Below are 25,214 nucleotides of genomic sequence, written 5' to 3'. Positions count from 1 at the left end.
AACAAATTACAGAAGGAGCACAGTTGCTCTACTTCACGGGCTAGCTGGGCTAGAGATGGCCAAGTTCAAAGCTGGGCAGACCCAGGGGCAATGTGAGTGCTAGCGTTCACCCCCATTGTCCCAAGGGCATCAGATCACCATTGAAGCACTGGATCCATTTTCTTCTCTCATCCCGCTGGCCACCAACATCGAACATACTGTGAAAGAGCGAGAGGAAGACAATTACTTGGGGGACCTGAGAGCCCACAGCACATGGTTTTGCTTTCCTCCTTGGCTCTTAGAGGGCTCTGGCTCTGGCTGCAAGATCTTTGGTTGCAGGTTCTGCAGTCTTAGCCCCTTCTCTGTCATCCTACAGGGTCCAGGGGTGAGAGTGGCTGGCACAGAATCTGAGACACACAGGGTGCGTAATAAATGCACCAATTTCCACTTGATATCACCTGTGGCTCAGACACTGGGGCCTCTATTAATGCAAGGCAAGTCCCTGTCAGGGGCAGATGCTGTGACTTGTCCCCACTCTCAGGACCCTGTGTCTGACCTCCACTCACCTGCGCACCTTGTCGCCTGCAGCACTGAGCAAGGCTTCCTGGGGACCCGTCTGCATCTACCTCTTGGGTACCACCCACCTCTGCCCAGAGAGCTGCAGGGGGGTTCTCTCGCCTTCCCAATTTGGGGCAGACCTCTGGGCTCTAGCCCGGGGCTCTCCCAGTCTTGCCCAGCCATGGTGGCCACACCGTTTTCCTCTGGGTTTCTCTCACTCATCAGGCTGGCTCCAGACCCTCTTTTCATAGCTGCCTGCACCGCTTCCTGGGCTGCTGTCCCTGGGGGAGTTTCTCTGCACCTATCCATACTCCCCCAACCCTTCCTAGGCACATCTGGCTCTGAGCTCCCTCCCTGCTCAGACTTGCATGCGTGCAGTTCACAGACCCCCACAGCCTCTATTTGCTTGTCTGTATGCTTTGCATGAGAGCATGGAGGGCTCTGCCAGGCGCTTGATGCAACATCTGTGGTGATTAGTGAATACTTTGAAAACATTTCTTATTCAGTTATTCAAGTGGCAGAGAGAAAGAGTGTTCCCATCCACTAGTTCACTCCCCAAATGCTGGCAATAGCTGGTGGCAGAATCTGGGAGCTGGGGACTCAATCCAGGTCTCCCATGTGGGTGCCAGGAACTGAGTCACTTGAGCCATCACCACTGCCTCCCAGGGTCTGCATTAGCAGGAAGCTGGAGTCAGGAGCTGGAGCTGGGAGTCACACCCAGGTATTCTGGTGTGGGATGCAGGTGTCCTAATTGGCATTGCAACCGCCAAGGATCCATGCCCATCTCAGTGAATACTTTTAAACAGAAGCATGACTGTAGGGTAAGACTTGATTGGCAAAAATTCCACTGTGCCCGGGACTTGGTTTTGATATGTGCAAAGCAATCATCCACACCAGCTTGGTAGTGCACTGTGTGGTGTAGAGACTCATGGCTGTGCCACAGAATCCACCAGGTGCCACAGAAATCCTGAGCTGAGAAGCTCTGACAGATCTGCAGCTCTGCTTATCTCTGGTGGCACCTGGAGCTCAGAGGATGGGATGAGCAAAGGCACTGGGGAAGGCAGGACCACACAGCTTCGAGCTCACTAAGTCCAACCTGGCGAGGCAGGCAGCGGCAGGGAGCAGGAAGCAGAGAGGAGAGGCCAGGTCATATTGAGTTGGGCAGGGTCTGGGTTTTAGGGAGCAGAGGCAGCTGTGGGCTGCTGAGCCTCCCTCAGCAGAGGGAGCTATGCTGTGCGAGAGCTCATTTCACGGCAGTGAGTGGGCCAGAGTGGAATGAGCAAACAGGCCACGGGAGACCCTCCAGCACACTGCTAGGACAGTGTGGGTGGGCAGGAATGGAGGGCACGGGTCACAGCTTTGGGAGAGAAATGAGAAACAAGCCCTCAATTCACAAGCCTTTATAGGGGAGAATTAATGTCACTGAGGAGAAAAACGAAGGAGAAGGGTTATTCAGTGATGCTGCGGCTTGGGGAGCCCAGGAGAGCCCTCGGCAGACAGGAAGAAATCGTGCCTCCCGTTCTCAAGCTGTGACCGTGAACCTTGAAGGCCAGACGCTGGGCGAGCTCATTTGGAGAGGCCTCTGCTCTAATAAAAGGACCAGTCATCACAGGGCAGGTGTTTGGCTAGCAGCTAGGCTGCCCACGCCCAGCCCTGGAGTGCCTGGGTTCGTTCTTCAGCTCTGGCTCCTAACTCCAGCTTCAGGAGCTCATGTAGACCTGGAAGGCAGCAGTGATGGCTGAAGTAGTTCGATCCTTACTGCCCGTTTGGGAGACCTGAACTGTGTTCCTGCCTCTCAGCTTTGGCCCTGGCTCAGCCCCTGCTGCTGTGGACTTTTGGAGGGGTGAGCCAGGAGGTGGCATATCAGTGTCTCTCTCAAATGACTTTTTAAAAAGGCCAACAAAGGGCTGGTGCTGTGGCACCAACGGGTTAAAGACCTGGTTTGTAGCACTGGCATCCCAATTGGGTGCCAGTTCAAGTCCCACCTGCTCCACTTTTGATCCACCTCCTTTGCTAATGAGCCTGGGAAAGCAGCGAAGGATGGCCCAAGTCCTTGAGCCCCTGCACCCTCATGGGAGACCCCAAAGAAGCTCCTGGCTTCAGATCGGCTCAGTTCCGGCTGTTGTGTCCATTTGGGGAGTGAGCCATCAGATGGAGGACTTCTCTCTCTGTCTCTCCCTCTCTCTGTAACTGTCTTTCAAATAAATAAATAAATCTTTTAAAAAATTTAAAAATTATTTAAAAGGGGTGGGGCAACGACATCAACAGCTAGCGTGGAAACACGGGTTTCCTTTCAGGCCCTGTCGTTTCTACTGTTAAGTGAGTCGTAAAACCCAGCCTTTCAAGCCTTGGTCACCTCCCCTGAGGGGACAGGGCTGCCCTCTCTGAGGCTGAGCCCCTGGCACCCCAAGGCCATGAGGGCGGGCTCTGGGCTGGGTCCTGGGGCTCCACGCCCAGCATTCCTGCAGCAGGCCACAGTCTCGAGCTCATACTCACTGGAAGTTCACTTTGTCCACTTGGAATCGTGTCTCGAAAATCCCCGAGGTCAGAACCCTGCATCTGAGGAGGTCCTGGGGGCCAGGGAAGGAAGCAGAGTTAGGTACTTGTCATTTCTCCTGGGAAGCCATGAGCTTCGCAGGTTTCAAATGACCACTTCTCCCATTGTAAGAAAAAACAAACAATAGGAATTAAAAACTCAAGTGAATGCTGTCTCATCCACCAGGGAAATCCTGATGTGTTGGCTTGGTCCTCAGAGACTTGGTAACTATGCTTTTATTTTCCTTTAGACCCTCATTATCATTACCATTACTACTATTAATGAATGCACCTGCTGACTGTCAGCCGCCTGACAACCAAACCACAGCGCTTAGTACTCCTGGGAGAAAACCTGCCAAGTTCTGTTGCCACAACTGGGAGCCTCCTGCTGGGACACAGGGCGAGCCCAGGGCGAGTGTGACTGTGCATTCATTAATCAAACTGCTCTCACGGACTAAATGTACTGGATCTTAGGTTTACCCCCTCTTCTCTGACTATTGCTGTTTTCTCTAAGATTAAGGGTGTTATGTTCCCAAGGGGATGAGAAAGGCACAAAGCTGACACCTCGGTACATGTCCAGGTCTTTTCCTGGCCACCAAATCCTCTCTGGTATCTGTCAGGCAGCCACTCTGTTACAATTCTGGAAGGCAAGAGGTGGTCCTGTTGTTTCAACATAATAAGGGACAGCCCTGAGGGACTGATTCCAGACTAGCAGGTCCCCGCGGCTGTCACATCATCTTCCACCAGGGCTGTGTGGGGTTTGCTAGCCCTACAAGCAGCCGGGGAATCCTGAGCTCAGCAGCCCAGGGCTCTCCAAGTGTTTGCAGATGCCCTTGGGTCAAAAGGGCACAGAGTCCCTCTCTACTCCTTACAAATGTGCAGCTGGGTGCTCTGCAGTGGCTCAGCCCCAAGGAGTCACTCTGGAGCAACCCAGAAAGTGGCTTGCGTTATGTGCAGCCCTGCACCAGGGTCAGAAGCAGAACGGGTGCCATTTGTGCAGCTGGGGAGGGAAGGTTTAGCTTTCCAAGTCGACACAGGCGCTGAGCATTCCCAATCTGCAGATGAAGGATCTCCAGGCTAGCGAGCCACAGGCTTAGTGGTGGGGGCACCACTAAGGAGCTAACACACCATGGACACTGGCGGGGCACAGCAGTGATTGGCAAGAAGTAGTCACTTCCAGGATTTTTAATAATCGCCAAAAAAAAAAAAAAAAAAAAAACAAACAAAAAAACCCGGAAGTCAATCTGCAAAGTTTCCAAGGAGTGAGGCAGGCTCTGACGTCTCCTACCTGGTCTGTGGGCGTGTAGTCAACCAGGCTGACGCTGTCGATCCGTTCCAGGAAGCTGCGGAAAAAGCCAGCATAAGTTCAGATGGGGTTTGTGATCCCTTTCTCCCAGGTGGGGTAGCTGATGCACCATTCACCTAAGCGCAGTGGAGACTGGGGGCTTCCCTTCTCTCCTGGGTAAGCATCTGTCTGGGTGGCACATCACTGCCAACTGAGGCCAAATGGACTGCACCTCTGTACAGACATGTGTATCCATGCAGACATCTATTTCGCATGTGCCTTCCCTCTTGCCCACTCCCATGGGCTTGGGGTTGGGGGTTGCTGAGAAATTGGGGAGGGGGCTAGAGGCCTCCCTTCCAAGGCTACTCTAGTACAAGAAGGCGTTGTGATGCAAATTCAACAAGGAAGTGACAAATGGGCCTTGAGCCAAAGTTGTGTTCTATATGACTGGGTGTGTGTATGACTGTGTGCGAGTGTGTGTGACTGTGTGAGCATCTGGCTGCAAGTGAGTGTAGCTGTGTGGCAGTGCATCTGGCTGTCTGTAGGACTGTGGGTAATGTGTGTGTGTTGTATGTGCAAGTGTGCATGCATGTGTGTGAGTGCGACTGTGTGTGATTGTATGTGTATAGCTATGTGAGTGTGCATGTTCTCACACTTGATGAGGTCATCAGGGTTACGTCTGATCCCAGCAATCTGATCTGTGTCACAAAATCAAAGGTGGGAGAAGCAAGCTGAGTGGCAGCCGCAAATGAACTGACACAGGGCTCTCTTCCCACTCAGAGGCTGCAGGCAAGGCTCTCCCTCCCCTCTCCACTGAGGTGGACATTGCACCTGGCCTCCTGGGAAGCCCTCCCTGCCCACCTATCTCAAGCAGGTGCCCCTGCAATCACTGTGCCAGCCTGGCTGTGTCGTCCCACAAAGCACTACCACACCCCGACATGTTGCACGGCTGCTCGTGGATCTATTATGTTCTGTCTCTTCCACCAGAAAGCCAGGCCCACACGGCAGGTCTTTGTCCTGTTGGCTGTCACGTCCTGGCACCTGGTGCAAGCGCTGGCCCGAGAAAATATTGTGGAATGAAGAATGGCCTGTCTTGCCCATCCCACGGCTGCAAGGCCCAGCCCACAGCAGACACAAGGGAGGATTTCAAGATGGAAGCGCAAGGAACTGGCTCACTAGCGAGCAAAGGACACTTTTGGGGAGAGAGGGGCGGCAGAGGCTCCTGGACAGAAGAGGAGACAGCCAGGGGTGCAGGCAGCTGGTGTGAACAGACCAGGGATGGGGGATGCAGCCGACCACCCACCCTGCCTACGCATGGGACTGAAGGCAGCCGTGCGCTCCCCTAGCCCTGGGCCTGCGGGCCTTCTGCACAGCAGAGGGGGTGCCCCCGGAATCTCCAGGTTCCTGCAACACTTCAGCAGGCATATGGGAGAGGTGGAGGGACTCAGAGTATCCACCCCGCATCTGCTGCCTCACCTGCCAGTCCTTGTGAGCTGATGCCTTTGCAGGTGTCCCCAAGTACTTGGACAGAGTGAGTTCTTATCACCAAAGGGACCTGTTTAAAGTCTCCTTAAACAGTGCACCTGCTCCCCCCCCCCCCACACACACACTGCCTCATCACTGCCCCGCCCCGGTCCTGCCCCTAGAAGCTTCGCCGATTCTACCCCACTCTTCCTCTTCCACAGTTCACCCTTGTTATTAGAAAGGTACACAGCTCTGAGGCCTGGATGCTGCTCTGGTTTCCATTTTTCTTACAAAGGCTCCCAAAGAACTAGGAAGTGCAAGCTGAGTGCTTTTTCTTAGTGACCTGTCCTGGGCCTCTCATTCCACAGATTCCAAGACAGTGGAGGAAGCTCCCTTCCTCCTCTACAGGAGCAAAGGCGGCCATTTAATGAAGCGCTGGGCCCAAGTCCCAGATGAACTCTTTCCTTTTGGGAGGCTAAAGACAGCCTTCGAGGAGGGTCCAGTGAGGGGCGTGGCATTCCCGCGGCTTCCATCCCCATACCATTGCTTTGGCACAAAACCTGCCTCAGGGCTGCATCGAGAGCCGCCCCCACGGCAGGTGAACCACAAGCGGAACTGGTCAGGCATGGATCCGCAGTGTGAGCGATGGTTTTTCAGGGGACAGGAAGCGGTGGTGGCCTCACCAGGCAGGGCTGCGGTCATTTCCGAGGTGGGAAGGCTATGCATGCCTGTGTCGGCGACTGCTCTGTCCGTCATGTGAACGGGCCGCGGAGAAGCCCGAGGACCACTCCCCCCAACCCCCGATCTGCTGGTGATCTCTTTGGAAGAGGCACTGGAAACCTTGGCAGGTGCCAGTGTCCCTACCTGAATGAAGAAGGAGTGTGGAGCTGGCTCCAAGGAGCAGCAGCAGCAGTGCTAGAAATGCCCCAGGAAGGGACATCTGGGAAGCTGGAGGGAGGGCGGGGCCCCGTCCTTGCAGCTAGGCTCTGTTTGGAACCTCCAGGGTGGCTGGGGGCTCAGAATTTGGTGGAGTGGAGAGCTCCAGGGCAGGACAGACGGTTCCTGAGCAGCTCATGGGGAAGGAGTCTCTGATGAAGACAGAGAGGCTTCTGCAGCAGCGACAAGGCAGCTGCAGTCTGGCTGGGCCCACAGGCTGGTTTCCAGGGGCGAGAAAGCACGTCCCCTGTGCCACGTGTACTGCAGCAATTTGATTCAGAGATGGTCCATCCTCTGGACAGGAGACGAGAGTACTGAGCGTGTGGGACAGAAACAAGTCAGCCGTGATGAGCAGGGCCGGAGGGAACTAATAACTGACAATGAAGCCTGGGGCTATAGTTAGAATTTAGGAAGTAACCAATTTAAACTTGGATGCACATAGGGTAGAGGTAGGTGGGCGAAGTTATTCATATGGTAATAACTAGTTTAGGTTGGAAAAAATGAGGGATGGTTAACAAAAAATACTTCTGAAGTGCTTGATTAAAGGCTGCCTTCCAAAAGAACTGGTGGGAGTCTCTTTTTGCAGGCTATCAAAGAGAAGTGACTCTGAGCTGTGATGACAAAGGAGAGGTGGCAGCCTCTCCCCACCCCTAATCTCCAGGATGGCTGTCATGCAGATTGTGACCCTTGCTTCCCAGCCTCTGGGACACTCTGGGAGGCCTCATGGAGCATTTCCAAGAGTGCGTTTGGAATGGCTGCTGGTGCTGTATATACTGAGTTTGTGGAGTTCAGGTTTGCGCCATGCGAATAAAATGTGAAAATTCACCCTTGAATGTGAAAGTGCCACACCAATCCCCGCCCCAGTTCTTTAAAGACATTATGGAATAAAGAAGGTAGGTGGTGGCAGGGTGGGTGTTGGGCCTGGTGGTTGGGATACTAGTGTCCCATACTGGAGTGCCTGGGCTTTGGTCCCAGTTCTAGCTTCCAATTCTGGCTTCTTGCTGGTGTAGACCTCCTAGGACCAAGTACCTGGGTTCCTGCTACCTTCATGGGGCACTTGGCTTGAGTTCTGGGCTCCTGGCTTTCGCTTGGCCTAGTCTTAGCCATTGTGAACAAACAGATGGGAGCTCTGTCTATCCACCTTTCAAATTAAAAAAAAAAAAACAAAAACAAAAACAAAAAAACAGAATACAGCAGTAGACTTCTGCCAGTCTTCCACCTTGATCTTTGTTCAACTGGCATATTTCCAAGCATGTCGTAAAAGTGCTTCTTCAAACTGAAGCTCCTAAGATTGCATATCTAGAGATGAATTTTAAAAGTCTTCCAGAATTTTCCATATGACTACAGTTTCAAGGTTAAATGCAGTCTCCTTAAATATGCCCCTGCAGGCTAAGCAGAAAAATTAAGCAGAGCTAAGAATTCCCAGCAACACCAAACTACAGTGGTAACAAACCCCTCGCATTATGGATGCAACAAATTACAGTAGCCAGAAACAATTTTTATTCTGATTTTCCCATTATTTCCTGTCATAGCTGGGGATGTTCATATTTGTAGATATTCTTTCTAAAAATGTATATGAAAGGCTGAGGGAGAGAGAGAGAGAGAGAGAGGGAGAGAAAAAGATAAATCTTTCATCTGCTGGTTCACTCCCTAAATGCCCCAAACACCTAGGGCTGGGCCAGGCTGAAGCCAGGGGCCAGGAATTCCATCCAGGTCTCCTACGGGGTGGCAGGAACCGAGTACTTGGCCATCATCTATTGCCTCCCAGACACATCTACTGCCATCCCAGGGAGTTGGGTTGGAAGCGGAGGCAGGAGAGGCGGGACTTGAAGCAGGCACTGACATGAGATGCAGCCATCCCAAGTGGTGGCTCAGCCAGCTGTGTTACCACTCCTGCCCTGAAGAAATGTTTTTATTCTCATCATTTAGATCCCTCTTCTGCTTGGCATTGATAAAACAAACCCAAAACCATGCCGTTCATGTTTTTTTAATCCCATTTGTTGTCTTTTTCCCTACTAAAATAATCCAAAGTCACAGAATTCTTATGACCAGGGAATAGGCTATGAAGAGGGCACAAGGAAAGTCAGTTAAAGATGAAAACAATTCTGCTAAAGGCCTCTATACTCACACTCCTGGATGTGAGGAAAAGCACCAACTACATTTAATTGAGATATACTTGATTTCTATGGTGAAAATACGTGGCAAGTTAGAATTCTGTCAAGGCGAGTAAAAAGTTTTTCTTACTGTGTTGTTGAAATTTAATTCATGATACTCATCTACACGATATAAAAATATTGGTGGAGACAAATATCACCCAAGTAGTGATAAAGCGTATGAATACTTCAAAGAGTATGTGGAAACAGAGTTAAAAGATAAGTTCGGGGCCGGCGCCGTGGCTCACTAGGCTAATCCTCCGCCTAGCGGCGCCGGCACACCGGGTTCTAGTCCCGGTCGGGGCACCGGATTCTGTCCCGGTTGCCCCTCTTCCAGGCCAGCCCTCTGCTGTGGCCAGGGAGTGCAGTGGAGGATGGCCCAGGTGCTTGGGCCCTGCACCCCATGGGAGACCAGGAAAAGCACCTGGCTCCTGGCTCCTGCCATCGGATCAGCGCGGTGCGCCAGCTGCAGCGCGCCATCCGCGGCGGCCATTGGAGGGTGAACCAACGGCAAAGGAAGACCTTTCTCTCTGTCTCTCTCTCTCACTGTCCACTCTGCCTGTCAAAAAAAAAAAAAATAAATAAATAAAAAAATAAAAAAAAAAAAAAAAAAAAAGATAAGTTCGGGCCCGTGCTGTGGTGTAGCAGGTAAAACCACTGCCTGCAATGCCGGCATCCCATATGGATGCTGGCTGGAGTCCTGGCTGCTGCACTTCTGATCCAGATCCCTGCTGATGGCCTGGGAAAGCAGTGGAGGATGGCCCAAACACTGGTGCCCCTGCTACCCACGTGGGAGACCCAGAAGAAGCTCCAGGCTCCTGGCTTTGGCCTGGCCCAGCAGTGGCCACTGCAGCCATTTGGGGAGGGAACCAGCAGATGGAATCTCTCTCTCTCCCCCACCCCCGTCTCCCCCTCTCTAACTCTGCCTCTCAAAAAAGAAAAAAAAAAAGCAATAAGTTCATTTTGGTGCAAATGTTGAAATACAGGCATTTTTTTTCAGAATATGCATTTTTCATGAGTTTTTTGAATGCATGGATTTCAAATTTTGCTAGTGTCAAAATGAACCTATCTCTTCATTTTCCATGAACTTTTTGCAGCCGCCTTTTACCAGGTGGTTCTAATGTGTGGCAGGGTTAAGATCTCCGCTTCGAGAAGAGGCTTCTCAGACCAGCAGGAGCGGCGTTGGCTGCAGGCCCTGCCTCAGCGTCTGTGGCTGGATGAGATCCCCAGACCAGTCCCAAACTCCTTCCCCGGACGCCTTGCTCTGTGCTCTGATTGGGCCACGTGGACAACCATTTCTGATGACTGCTGCACCTGCCTCCCTCCTCAGGGGAAGTTCACCCTTTCCACCTGGCTTCCATGCTCTTTGCCGGCTGTCCAGTCTCTCCATTCCCCTCTTACGTCGTCGAACTCCCCCACTCCTGCCCAGTCTGCACTTCTCAGACCCTGAGGCTTCCCTCTGAAACTCAAGATTGTACCCCGCCTGCTCCTAGAAGCCACGGCTACCTCCCGTGGACACGCTGTTCCTTTGTCCCTGTACCGGTTCCTGATGTGCTCAGTGCTGCGAGCTGCCTGATACTGTGATTCAGCCCCTTCTTAAAAGATGAGGTGTAAAATACAATAACGTGTCCAGTGCATTACAGTGTTCATTTGATGAACTTTTACAACAAAACGCACCCATATCCATTTTGTGTGTGTGTGTACATGTTGTCTACCTAACTGTACTGAATGTCATTTAAGGGCAAAACATGTTCTTTATTTCTAGAAAGAAGCCCCACATAGCCGGCACCTGACACATCCTGGTTTAAATCTTTACTGTTTTCATTCTGAGTAAACACTGTGGAGCTGATTATCCTCACACCACTCAGCTGAGAGAGACTGTACACACTCAGGGGGAAACACTGGACGAATGCTGTGAGGGGTCCATCCTCGGGGCTCTGGTCAGCTCAGCCCAGGTTTCACCTTCCTGCGTCCGCTGTCATCACAGAGTTCTGGGCACCACCTGAGCAAGAGCACCCTGGCAAGGATGCCTCTGTCCTGGAGACACTGCCAGCAGCCCACTGTGTGCTGTACCAGGCCCAGGAGCCCAGACCAAGGCAGACACCGATCGGCCTCCCTATGGAACTTAACAGTATGGTTGCAGAAAACACAGCCGGGAACACGAGGCAGGCATTTTGCTTAATTCCAGCCAGCTGATTTAAAAAACAAAATTACAAGAGCCTGTTCATTTTTTTTTTTTTTTTTTTGGTCACTAGCCTTTTGCTGGTTGTACCAAAGACCCTGAGTTTTGAATCTTGGCTGCAGAACTGCCCCCAAGTGGGTACTGTGTGTATTGCACACAAAATCCTCACTTCACCGTGGGATTGGCCGGCTGACCTCCATACCAGTTGCTAGTGCTTACTTTAGGGGTCCTTTCCAAATCAAAGGCAGCAAGGTAGGCTAAGTGTCTGAGTTTAAAGGAGACACAGGTAAACTGATACTCCTTCAGGAAGAAAAAGAGCGGAGGTCATGTGGGTTCCTGAACTGGAATAAACTGAAAGTGAAGGAGTTAAATTTGTATACCACCCCGCTGTAGTATTCCCCATTAATTCTATATTCACATTAGACATTGTGCATTTGAGGGTAGAAAAATAAAAGATAAATGACTAAAAGTAGTACTAGCAGTTACATGGAAAATAGCACTATTTCCTGGTAACGTTAAGAGTTGGAACCTTTCATATGCTTTGGCCTTGAGGAGTTTCAGTAAGACTCCTGTCATGAAGAAACAATTAGGGTTAGGATGTAACAGACATGGTTCCAAGGAATAGGCACGAAAATCCCATGCAAACCAAACACAAATTCTGGGAGTAAGATTGGGAGCCAGTCTGGAAAAACACAAAGTTTTCCAAACTAAATCTTTCTCTGAATACTTAAATAGCCCTTTAAATAGGATGCACACTCATATGCAATAACATAAGGTTTAAAATTATTTATTTGATAAATTTATGATTTACATTTCAGGGTTTTATCAACTCCAAAAGTGAGGAAATAATTCATGGGCCTGTAATGCTTTTGAAAATAATATTTATGATTCGTAAAAATGTACATTCATATAGTATGAAGTGAACATTTTAAGAAAGTTCAAGCATATACAAGCATTGCTTAATCTCACAAAATATATATATTTTGTCGGGAATATCTGCATTATAAAAGGGACTTAAATTTACCAAAGGATTCCCCACTAAGCTATCTTTGAGGCTGTAATGAATTCTTTCAGTCTAGAGAGGGGTCAAGGCTCCTGCTGTACTGTCACATGGCCCTGCGGGTGGACAGACGCACCAGTCTTCTACAGGGCCTTTGTGGAGCAGATGCTAATCACACAATCAACAGGTGGCCCTTCAAGCAGACTTCGGAACAACATCCAGGCAGAGATCACACAACTCACACACAAGAGGTCGGTCCTCCTCAGCACACGTTACTTTTTATTTTCCTAAACACTCAGGCACACTGGAAAACATGTTACAATGGTGCACACACCTGATTATGAATCTTGCAGGGAACATGAAGAATCCCTATAATTACTTTCTGCAAGAGTGGCATTCTCTTATGGAGAAATCTTCCAGTGAAGAAAAGGGGGAACTGAACTGAGCTTAGGTTAATATAAAGGATTCTCGCCAAGGCAAAAGCAAGTTGCTATTGTCCATGTTTTGAGGCTATGAGAAAGTAGGGGCTACGTGCCTCGTACTTCAGCCAGAGAACACACACGACATTCCTGGGATGACAGAAAGCAGGTACAGCTGGGTTCTAGCCCATCTTTGCCCTTCCAATTCTACCCCCTTCCTTCTTCCCAGACTTCCAGCTGGCTACATTTATATTTAAGATCTGAATGGCTAGATAAAACATTCCAAATTATATTATCAAGGCTCCTAAAGAGTTGTTGCTTTAAGACAAAATAATAAATGCAAATAATTAGAACTTAAAATGCAGTTCTAATTTTATTTCTACTTTTGGTTATTAAAGTCAAAACAAAACCTAAATACACACAGTCCCAAGGGTTTCCCCAAAGCAATCAACAGTTCTTTGGCAATGCTGAAGTGAGTCATATGACTGCCATGCTAATTAACACACTTTGTAATAAGTCTAAAGTTTGAAATGGGAAAAACAACTAGAAACGGGTTAGGTTTGCTTGAAACAAACTATCCAGTGTTAAACCTTCTGTCTTTTAAAAAACCCTCCGTAGTAAACAGAAAATATAAATGAAATTAAATTTTTCCTGATAACAAATGAAGTTTTGTGGTATTTTTCAAGCTATACAATTAGCACATGAAAAATTTATAGAATGTGAACAGAACGCATTATGCACGGAAGTCCTAAGATAATTTTAGTAAAAGTTATGAGAACAGATCAATTGCAGTGTTTCTTGATGGGGAAAAATAAATAGGACATACAGAAACAGTACTGTCCATTCAATTACTGAATGAGGGGGTTATAGCCACGTAACCAAACTAATCATTTCCCCTCTAATTTTTACACGCTGTCTCTCATTCCAGGTATTGTCAATCATACTAAGTTAAATTACAGTTTGATAATTACGGGTGGAAAACTGAACACACAGAAACTAGAGCTCTGACCAAATTTTCGAGAAAGACCCATATACACCAAATTAACTAGTTGTTAAAAGGCAGCTATAAAAATACACATCATCACAAGCTATACAGAAATTTGCAATCCAGTTAAGAGTTGCGAAAAGACTGGACTTTCTTATTACATCCGGAGAGGGCTGTAAACCCAAAGGGAGAAGGGCAAGTCAGCATTCTGGCACGGTGAGTTTCCAGGGTGGAGTATCCCTCGGCGGCCACAGCCAGGAAACCTCGGAGCGGGTCTGCCCTCACACTTGATCCCGAAGGCGGGCCAGTCTCTGGGACAGTTCATCCTGCTCGGCCGACGCCACGCTCGTGCCCACAGAGCCCGTCTGCCCCTGCGGCAGCTCCATGTTGAGGTCGAGACCGGCCTCGTCTGCCATTTCCTGGAGTAGCATATCCACTTGGTTCTGGGGAGTGGTCAGCGTCGTCGTGCTGCTCATCGTGTCTTCCATTTGCTGCGTCTGGACGTCCAGCGTCTCAAACTGGTGCTCGAATTTGTCCATCAGGGCGGAGATCTTCTCCAGATTCATGGTCTTCAATGTCGCATCCATCGACTTAACCACACCGGCCATCGACTTGGTCACCTTGCCCATCGTCACCGCCGACTGGACTCTGGCAGCCACCGCATCCACCCGCGCACTCATTCTCAAGAAATTCACCGCCTGGTTCTTCTGGCGGATGGCATTTTCGGCGTGTATCCTCGCAACTTCCATGTTGCCCTTCTGAATGGCCTTTTTAATTTTGGCCTTTTCGGCCTTTTCCTCCTTATCGCATTTTTTGGCACTCCTGCTCAGTTCTTTGGCCGCAAACTTTAGGTTGAACAGGTGTTTCTCCATGTTGGACATGGTCAGACCGCTCCTTAGGATCGGCGGCCAGGGCCGGGTGCGGAACCGAGAGGCTATGAGGTAGGTCCGCTCCCGGCCGCCGCTCCTTTGTTTTGGTCCCACTTCCTGTTTCTTCTGTGCGCGGCGCAGACGGTGACGTCAGAGCACGGCGCCAGGGGCGGGGCCTGCGGGTCGGATGACGCTAGGGGTGGGCCCTGCGTGACGGAGGACGGCGCTAGGGACGTCCGGGGGGCGGGGCATATTTGACGGACGGCTCCGGGTATCTCCGACGGAGGCGGGGTTCCAGCCGGCCAACCTGCACTTGGCAGCGTCCGCGCTGGACGCCATCCGTTAGCGGTCCAGGCAGACTTTCTGCGCTGCGACCCACCAGGCTTTTAAACATGTTTATCAAATTCATAAAACTAGTGTGCACACGCACTTTCTTAGGATTATTTATACTGACGTAGTTAGGCTGGCCGAGAGCTGCACGTGAAAAATATCCAAGCTCTCAATTTGGCAGGCTTAACGAGGGTTATCTGGCCAGGGTGCTAAAACCCAGCAGAACGTCAATTACCAATCGAGACTAGGGCTTGCTTTACTTGCACGACTAACGTCCATTTCCTCAGGGGAACCTGAAATCATGGATAGTTAATATATCATAAAACTAAAAAACTAAAGCTGTATGTTGGCTCGCCTCTCAAACTTGGGACTACAACTTCCGCTGCAGGTATTGCAGTGGTGAGAGAACAACCTCGTGGCACCACCAAGCTGAAACCGTGGCTTTTCAGCTCGCAGATGAGTTGCCAGCAACTCTCCAGAAATCGAATTGTGACTTAATAATAAAAAGTCCTATCTTCTGCTGACATGATTCTATCTTTTTGATGTTTTATAAATATCCAAGGAACTTCACTCACACTCGAATTTGACAGGCTGAGCTGTCATTCAATTCTGCAGGCAGAGAATGTCGAGGTGCTGGGACCCACACACACGGGCGAACACTGAAACTCTCACTGTGTGTTATGCCCTTTAAAGAGGCATGCTCTCCCACAGCAGCAGTGTGAGCTGTAATTCTTCTCTTTAGAAAGATTCCTCCAAAAAAGAAGTAACACAATATAAGAAGGCCCAATCTGCCCTTAGAAGCTAGGCTGAAAATGAATGCTGAGAGCCAATTCTGTTCAGAGACCTTCTAGCCCAGAGTGTCAGCATCCCTCGGGCTTCCTCTGACAGCTTGCCAATCGGTCCAGCACAGTGCATTACAAGGGGTGCTGGTGCCACACGCATCTTCTCAAAACACAGCTCTGATGACGTCACTCTTGCTCCAGAGCCTTGGCATGGAGGCTCAACTCCTGTATGCAGCATGCTGGCTCCCTTCTCTTGCTTTCCTGTGCCAGTGGCACCAGACTGTAGCATGGACGCTGCTCATTATTTGTGAGGATGGGCACAACATCCCTCCCTCTGTGAACACTACTTCTGCTACCAGGGTCTGCTGTCCATGTCTCTCTGCCTTTTGAGAGCCTGCTAGCCTCCCGAAGCTGCCTTCTCCACGGAGCCTTCTGTATTCTGGATGGTGACCAACCATAGCACAGGGCAAATGCCTGGCATGGGGTCCGTGTGCACACGTTCCCATTGCAATAGGACCACTTGGAAGCAGAAAACGCTTATTCCTTTTCCCCAGTGGTACATGGCAGGTGCTCTTGCACATTACATAACAAGACTTTGCTGAATCTGACTTTAGCTGAGGGCTAGGCCATGACCCAAGTTAGCAGCACAGCCAGGATTCTTTTTTTTTTTTCTTAGCTAAAGAAGACTCTTCAAATGGAACTTTACTAGAAATGGAATACACAAAACCAATAAAAGGAAAGAAATCTGTTTGAAGTGGGAATAGAGGGCTCAGGCACCCTTTTCTGCTCACTTCTATTCTACTCTTCCCCATTTGGGTCCTTGGCTCTTCTTGCAGTTTGAAACCAGTTCTGTCCACGTTCCCATGTTGTGTTCCATAGTTTTTTTTTGTTTTGTTTTTTCCTTTTTTTTTTTTTGACAGGCAGAGTGGACAGTGAGAGAGAGAGACAGAGAGAAAGGTCTTCCTTTTGCCGTTGGTTCACCCTCCAATGGCCGCCGCGGCCGGTGCACTGTGGCCGGCGCACCGCACTGATCCGAAGCCAGGAGCCAGGTGCTTCTCCTGGTCTCCCATGGGGTGCAGGCCCAAGCACTTGGGCCATCCTCCACTGCACTCCCTGGCCACAGCAGAGAGCTGGCCTGGAAGAGGGGCAACCGGGACAGAATCCGGCGCCCCGACCCGGACTAGAACCTGGTGTGCCGGCGCCGCAAGGGGAGGATTAGCCTAGTGAGCCGCGGCGCCGGCCCTTATTCCATAGTTTTCATTGTGCCACGTGCTAGTTAGGTGAGCTTGTTCGAAAAATCATCACATGAACCCCTGATGTTGATGGTCATGGCCACCAGCGTTTATTAAGCACATCCGTGCCAGGGTTGGTTCTGAGCACTTTCCACGAATTAACTCATTTCATCCTCACCAACCCTACGACATGGATCCCACAGTATCTCCAGTTTACAGGTCAGGAAATGGCAAGCCCAGAGTGCTAAGTAACTTGCCCATGACCACACATCTGTGAGTGTTAGAAATCAGACTCCATGGATTTATTGGGGGAACCAATAAATACAACAATGGGGATTCCAATAGCAAGAATAATGAAGGATCATCACTGAGTGTAAAAGAAGCAGCTGACTTAGCAGCGCTCTTTTGGGAAGTCTGAGGGGTTGCATGGGCTGCAAGGTTAGTATGAGCTGAAGGGTGGTTGTTAAAAGAAGTTACCATCACCTGAAGCTACCCGCAGTGAATGATGGCCGCCCTCCTATCTGGCCTGGACATACGATGTCTAGAGAATGGGGTGGGGTGTCTTCAGGGAGACCAGGGCAGCCTGGAACGCAGGGGCGCAGGCGACCTCGCTTTCGGCAGCTGCCCCTGCTCTCCCTGGGTTGCCGCAGCAGCATCCTCGGCCCCTGTCCTCTTCCTTCTGTCAACCCCAGACATGCGCGTGGTGCCCGCCAGGATCCAGAGCTGACAGCTCTCACCTGTGCATTTCTACAACAAGTTTCTCTTCTGAGTGCAGAATCGTACATCCAGTGTCTCCCTGACACCAGGTAATCCATGGTGCAAAATCCTTCCTCAACTCCTCAAAGTGACTGAACCCAGTCCTCTCCTCAGGTCTGCTCAGCCCCACTCATTGATAGCTCTGTTTGCCTAGGGGTCCCAGTCAGTTTCTGAAGAATTATCCTTAATGACCCTCTCACCTGCACCTGCATCTAACCCATTTTTTAAGTTCCCCTTTCTGTAAGACCCATCAAGAGGGACAACTTCCAGCATCTGTTTTAGAACAGTGCTTCTTTTCTGTGGCTCTAGCACAGGGGCGATTAGTTTGGGATTGTTATCAAAAAGACTTTGGTCTTGTGACAATTCTGATCACAACTGAGAACCTTCTGGATCCAATACAGGTGTGAGAAAAGTATCTGGTTTATAGGCACTACAGCAAACACAACTTCTGTAGTAACACTGCTGCAACACTCATAGCCATTTGCTTAGTTACAAGGTAGGATGATGTTAGAAATCACTGGTAACCTAACTCAGTGAGTACTAGTACTACTAGAAAACGTTTATCTTTAGCACTTCTATTTAGAATATACAGGATCCTATAACCAAGCAGAGTGTTTCTTATGACTTCTGTACTTCTGTGACGTACCCTTACAGCATTAGTTTCCTTGGAAACAGTGAACACTCATCATCTAAAGGAGGTCTCTCTCTCTATATATGTATATTTAAAAGTGCTAACCTTAAAATTATTCAAACTGAGTCATGAGATATTATCTTCTGCTATTTGATGGTGTTGGGCTAGAATCTTCCAGTTCATAACTGCATTCCACAGATAGTTACCAAATTCAAGGCGAGAGAATGAACAGGACAGGGCAAGGCCAGAGAGTGAACAGTGGGGGATAGGTAAGTAATTGGTAAACTTGATGCAATTATTAAATTCCATACAGCAGAAGATTTTTTCCCCCCAGGGCTTCTTCTCACTGAGCTTTCTTGATAAATCTAATCAGCAAGGAATGTAGCACATATTTCTCCTTTTAGGAACCATTAGACTGTCTTTAAGTAATCATGATTAATCATGTCTCAAATATAATAAATCTTAGGAATAACATCTGCAAAACAGCACTTAATAGTAAATCTTAGCATATTTTTGAGACTTTTTTTTTTTTTTGACAGGCAGAGTTAGACAGTGAGAGAGAGAGACAGAGAGAAAGGTCTTCCTTTTCTGTTGGTTCACCTCCCAAATGGCCGCTACAGTCGGTGTGCTGCGCCAATCCAAAGCCAGGAGCCAAGTGCTTCCTCCTGGTCTCCCATGTGGGTGCATGGGCCATCCTCCACTGCACTCCCTGGCCACAGCAAAGAGCTGGACTGGAAGAGGAGCAACCGGGACAGAACCGGTGCCCCAACCGGGACTAGAACCCCGGGGTGCTGGCGCCACAGGCGGAGGATTAGCTTAGTGAGCCGCGGCACCGTCCAGAGAGACTGATTTTTTAAGCCTGAGTTTGGAGTTAAAAGAATTGAACCCAACTGAATTTCAATTATACTGCTGTGCAAAACCCTGCAAATCCCTCAGTGTCACTTACATGCACTGGAACAAGGGAACGAGACCGCTGGTGTATTCAGCTCCGATGCTGTTCACTGGGAGCCCCTGGGGTCTCTGCTTCTCCACTGTGGCATCCCATCAACCCCACAGCCCCCCGTAGATGCTCTCCAGGGAGAGGGTTTGCAACACTGTGTGGAGAAAGGTCAGGGGACTCCCAGGCGAAGAGAACTTTCTGAGAGCGGTCTGGGGAGACTGGACACAGAGGCCCCCTGTAGCCACAGGTTCCAGTATCTGTGGACTCAACCAACTGCAGTTGGAAAACAGCTGGGGATAAAATGTGCGTATTCGCGTCATCATTCTGAAGTGACACCTTGACAGCAGGGTTTCCTTTTAGAACACCAGAGACTCCGTCTTGCAAAAGCACCCCCGCTGTGAGACTCTGGTCTGAAACTAACTATGGTCTAAAACTCAGACAGTAACAGCACACTACTTCCCGCTTGGCAAAACACAGAAATCCCCTAGCTTGACTGCTCAAGCTTAGAACAGATAGGCTGCACCTGGATTAATGTTAGGACTGTAATTTGTCACATATGATTTAGGTTGGCACCTAGACTAATGTCAAGATTGTAATTGGTATTGTCAAGATTGTAATTGATAGTTTCACATATGCTTTAGGTCAGCTTAACCCTAGTAACCATGTGTTCTCCCGACCCTGGCAACCATGTATTCTCCCTCCCCTCCTTGTGGTTTTTGCCTTTAGAAATCCTGTTCCTTTGAACTTCGGGGATGAGAGTTCTTTAGGGCATAAGCCTGCTCTCGACCGCTGGCAATAAAGGACTCCAAAGTTTATCAGCGTGTGGCGCTCCTGTGTCAGCACTCGCTCGGGCACAATTCCATCAACAGCACCGTACAGCAACTATTCACATAGCATATGCAGTGTATTATGGTAAGTAATCTGGAGACGATGTGAAGCGTATGGTACTGCAGGTTTATATGCAAATACCATGTCACTTTCTGTAAGGGACATGAGTATCTGTGGATTTTCAGATCACTGTGGATACCAAGGGCTGATCATACATGGATCTGTTTAGCTCACATCATGATTCTAAGGAAGAGCTGGAATGAGAAACTGACCTTGCAATCCAGGTTCACCTCCTGCTGAGCCTTATTTTACAAGAGATCTGAGGTGTCACTAAACGTATTCAAATGAAGCTAATGAAAAATTTCCTTTTTTGGCAAAATGATCTAAGTCTTGCCTATCACAGAAGTAGATATATTTAGTCACTGCCTGTATCTCAGCAGAAAGCCACAGTCAAGCAGCTTCCTGGGAATTACCTCCTGCCTCAAGCAGTGGATGAAGACTCTTTTATTCCTTTTTCACAGAATAAAACACAACACCAACATTTTTAATAAGATCAAACAGAATGGGAAACACGGGCATCCCAGGCACTTAACTGTTGTCATGGGAATCAAGCTGTTAGTAAGCGAACAGAAATTCCCTTTCTGTCTGGTTTTCCTTAAGTTAATATGCTAATAGGAGAAAGCTTACATTTTCAAAGGTAGCTTTTTGTGGACACCAGCCATTGTTATTATGAGATCAACAGAGACTGGGGTAGTAAAGAAATTTTACTCTAACTGCCGGGATGTGCACTATCCTAAGGATGTTTTCATTTCTTCCATTTATGGATGTTTTCTTTGATATTAAATTGCCAAAAGGCAGCTTCTTTATACCCTGAAAAACCCAGCTTTAAAAGCCTTAGTTACATTTCTTGACGCTGTGCCCGCAGTCTCATGGTTACTGGGAGGAGGGAGTCAATCTGTGATGTCCTTTGCCAGCTCCCAGCCCCCTCTGCTCCGGCGGAAGGCCAGGCTCTGGCGTGTGTCAGCCCTGGTTGCTTTTGTGGCTAACAGTGCCCCTGTGGATGCTTGGCTCATCCACTCGTTAGCTCACAGGCATCTGGGTTTCCACTTTTTGGCTACTGTGAATATTGCTGTAATGAACAATATTGTGCTGAGCTTAGGAGAAAAACTAGTCCGTATACCTGAGAAATGACAGCCTCTGAGTGACAGAGAAAGCAACATAAAAGTTGTAAAAACCTATTTATCTAACAAATATTGATAGAACACCTACTATGTACTGGGCATTGTTCTAGGCACAGTGGCAAACAATGATTCCATGTGAGCAGTAACAGTGGCTCACTAATCCATTCCTGACAGAGTTTGCAAAACCTGATTAGATTTAGTTATTCAGGTTATTTGGTCATAAAAAGTAATGACATATCGCTACAAAGGGTCTTCCAAAATTCACAGGGAAATGCATATTATAAAGAAAACTATGCATGGATTTCAAAATTTTTTGCACCAAAATAAGCTTATGTTTGAAGTTCTGTTTTTTGTGATTATTTTTTGAGTACCCTCATACAAACGATACCTCCTATTGACTGGATGGTGCTGTGTCGGGCCTTGAATGGAGAAGAACATCTGTGGAAGTAACCTTCTGGAAATCATCTACCAACTTTCATGAAGATAATTAAAAAAAATTGGAAGGCATATTTTTCAATATGGGATCTATATTTTTGAATCAGCACTTTTTGGCTTTTCCAGTTGTCTTCATTTTTTTCTCTCTCTTAAACTGATAAAAAAGACAAAGTAAGTACATATAAAATTTGAAAATTTAAGGATCTTACAGTGAATGCTCTCAGTTGTGTACCTATTGTTATACTCAGCACATTGATGAAACAGAATTCACATTACAGGATAAAGAGCTTTTTAATGTTCGTTGCTCAATCTACTCATCACTTCTGAATGGAATCTTTGTTTTTTCCTTTGGAATTAAATAGAAAGGCCCTGAAATTTGGTTGATTCAAATGGTCAGCAGGCTTCCTGTTATTTTTACTGAAGTGCTCAAGTTAAAATAGAACAAGCCAGTTATAAGTTTAAGTATATTCAGAGCTGTGAAGCCATTTAGAAATCTTCATCATTCCAAAGAGGAATTCTGTACCCAACAGAGTTACTTTCTGACCTGTATCCCTCAGTCCTATGTAACCCTAATAGTCTGGACATTTCACATATACGGAATCATAGAACACGTGGTCTTTCATGTCTGGCTTCTTTGATGGAGCACCATGATCTCCAGGTCGATCTGTGTTGTAGCACATATCACTACTCCCTTCTTTTTTACCACTACATTGTATTCCATCGTGTGGAGGTATCACATGTTGTTTATCTGCTCATCGTTTGATGGGAACTGGCTTGTTTCCACTTTGTGACTGAAACAGATCACGCTGCTGTGAGCATCAGCCGGGAAGGTTTTTGTGGATGTACGTTTTCTGTTCTCTTGGGAACATAACTGGGCGTGGAATTGCTGGGTCATATGGTAACCCTCTGTGTAACCTACTGTGGACCCAGCAGACTGCTTTCTAAAGCGGCTGTACCATTTTAAATTCCCATCAGCAATGGGAGTGCCTATTTCTTTACATCCTTGCCTCATTGGTTTTTATCTGACTTTTTGCTTTTAGCCATCCAAGTGGGTATCACCCTGTGGTTTGTTTTGATTTTCCCAATGGTTAGAGATGCTCAAGTGTCTTCATGAGCTTATTGGTCATTTGTTTGTTCTACAGGGAAAAGTCTATTCAGATCTTCCACTGACTTTAAAAATTGTTATTTTTTATTATTGAGTTGTAAGAATTCTTCATATGTATTTTTATATATATTTGTTTATTCTGGTTTAAAATTCCTATGATTTACAAACATTTTCTCCTTTCTGTAAATGGTCTTTTCACTTTTTTGAACCATGAAAACCTCTATAGAGAAACAACTATCCCGGCTTTGCTATGATTACTATGTTTGAGACATGAATGGGATGGAAATGGCTTGATGAGAGTGACATCTGAATCTGAGCAAATGGGCACCCTGTGACAATGTGCTTCAGACACACAGGGCCTTGTCTCATTCAACTCTGTAATTCAGCATCTGGCAGTGCCTGGCATTGTCTGAGGCTCACAGGACGTGTGTCGAAACAGCCTCTCACGATCTTTAGGGCTAAAATGTGAACATGTGGGTAAGTTTAGTAATTGTGAGGAATCTTTGGTGGCTTTATTTCCTCCTCTGAAAAAGTGGAAATAATAAATGTATTGGGTTAGTATGAGGACTGATACACTGACTCACACACTGTGCATAGAATAGCGCCGCACATGCTAAGTTTCAGTAAATACAAGCTACCCTGCAGCTACACTTTTTAAAAAAATTATTTATTTATTTGAAAGTCAGAGTTACAGAGAGAGAGGGAGAGACAGAGATCTTCCATCTGCTTGTTCACTCCCCAGATGGCCTGGCCAGGGCAAAGCCAGGAGCCAGGAGCTACTTTCAGGCCTCCCCCTGTGTGTGGCAGAGGCCCAAGCATATGAGCCATCCACAGCTGCCTTTCCCAGGCCATTAGCAAGAAGCTGAACGGGAAATGCCACAGCTGGGGCATGAACCTGCACCATGTTGCAGGCAGCTGCTTTACCTGCTGTGCCACCTGCCAGCCCCTACAGCTACGCACTGAAGCTAAGAAAATAGCGTGCACCTCTTAAATTATTCTGAAACTATATTAACCCACTTTGTTAACAGCAGTACTTAGTGGTTTTCCATTTGAGTTCTTGGGGTTCCTTGGAAGTGTTAAAAAGAATTCAACAAACATTTTAGAATTATAATAAAATAAAGAACTGTAATAAAGACTCTTCTATATTCGAATGTCTTATGTGCTCTATTCTAATTTTGGGGCACCAACACTTTATTAATCTGCAGACTTCTGATGACATCTACTTGGTGTACTCTTCTCTCTTCCTCTCATGTTTTATTATGGAAAATGTCTGGCATAAAATGATTGAAAGTTTTCATAGTGAATGCTTGAATACCCACTACCAAACTCTGCCATCACCATATTACTACATTAAAAAAAGTCAATCATTCATCCTTCCATACCTTCATACTCCATCTTATTTTTGATGAGTTCCAAAGAAAGTAAAGGTAGCAGTGCAATTCCTCCTAAATACTTTAGCACATGGATCATTGTCTAGAAACCAATATTTGTTCACAGACATTTCTTTTGACCTAAAATTTATGGCCAATGAAACACAAATCTTATACATTTGCTGAGTTTTGACAACTGCAAATACTTGCATAATCTAAACTCCTATTGATATACTATGCACATGTTTTCGTCTTTTTAACCTATGTGCTATTGTTTGGAAGGAAGGTAGTGGTCGTTCTTTTTAGATGACACAGCACCTGTTGAGTCCTACAGCCAGATTAGCAGGTCCCTAAGAGGCATGGAGGATGCACAGCCTGTTCCACTCAATGCTCCTGAGCTGTGTTCATCTGTGCATTCCAAGTGTTCCTTAAAGGGTGATTATCATATCCTCATGGGGAAAATGTAGCTCAGCCCATATCCCAGTGCTGGGTTTGAGTCCCAACTCCATTCCCTGTTCTAGCTTCCTGCTATTAAGTACCCGGGGAAGCAGTGGCTAGCCCAAGTAGCTGGGTCTCCGTCACCCATGTGGGACACCCGGATTGAGCTTCTGGCTCCTCACTTTGGCCAAGCCCAGTCCTGGCTTTCGGCGCCAGTTAGGGAATGAACCAGCAGAGGGCAGTTAGCTCTGTCATGCTGCCTCTCAAATAAATAAAACAAGTAAACAGAAATTAACTCATTCCGGTGCTACAAAGACAACACTGATCAGATTTCACATTTGTGTTAAGGTATGGGAAGAGTTGTTAGAGATTTTAAGAATTCAATTTGGAAGAAAATGTCTGATAATTCTTCTTCTTTTCATGTTTCTGCATATATTCACTTTTCATGTTTCTGCATATATTCACTTTTTCTGCATATATTCACTTTTCTGCATATATTCACATTTTTGCTAGCATTTGCGACTGGCTGTACACACACCAGGGTTTTTCCATAGGCTCTCTTTCCCTGCAGGCATTGCCTGGATGTTGTGCCTAATGAAAGAGCCCACTGCCATTCACAAGCACTGAATTTCAGCTTTGTTTTTACCAGGATGGCCATGGAGATCTTCTAACAATCAGGAAATGTTACAAACATGAACATCTCAGATAAACTCAACTCTAAGACAATGCCACCTTGCTTGGATATATTTATTCTGACAATACACCATTTTGTTTTGGTACTTGCTGTAAATTATATCTGATTCTCCTGCTACAAACTTTGA

General features: G+C 47.6%; 2 protein-coding genes across 6 annotated transcripts in view; both read right to left on the bottom strand.

Annotated features, from left to right (window-relative positions):
• The window catches only part of GNAL (G protein subunit alpha L), a 187,140-nt gene that overhangs the window by 16,973 nt on the left and 144,953 nt on the right, over positions 1 to 25,214 (bottom strand). For all 5 annotated transcript variants that reach the window (XM_008261023.5, XM_008261024.5, XM_089305354.1 and 2 more), the window contains 3 exons: positions 4,361 to 4,415; positions 3,034 to 3,107; positions 139 to 197 (listed from right to left, as the gene is read on the bottom strand). In XM_008261023.5, coding sequence (XP_008259245.2) covers positions 139 to 197; positions 3,034 to 3,107; positions 4,361 to 4,415 — 188 coding nt within the window. The remainder of the gene's footprint in view (positions 1 to 138; positions 198 to 3,033; positions 3,108 to 4,360; positions 4,416 to 25,214) is intronic.
• On the bottom strand, positions 11,864 to 15,014 carry CHMP1B (charged multivesicular body protein 1B). Its single transcript, XM_008261022.5, has one exon. The coding sequence runs from the start codon at positions 14,375 to 14,377 to the stop codon at positions 13,778 to 13,780; it is 600 nt and encodes a 199-aa protein (XP_008259244.1). The 5' UTR covers positions 14,378 to 15,014; the 3' UTR covers positions 11,864 to 13,777.

Source organism: Oryctolagus cuniculus, chromosome 10 (assembly GCF_051225735.1).
Source record: "Oryctolagus cuniculus isolate XC-2025 breed Fujian yellow rabbit chromosome 10, ASM5122573v1, whole genome shotgun sequence".
In the NCBI taxonomy this organism is placed as follows: Eukaryota; Metazoa; Chordata; class Mammalia; order Lagomorpha; family Leporidae; genus Oryctolagus; species Oryctolagus cuniculus.
This window is presented reverse-complemented; position numbering and strand designations above follow the sequence as displayed.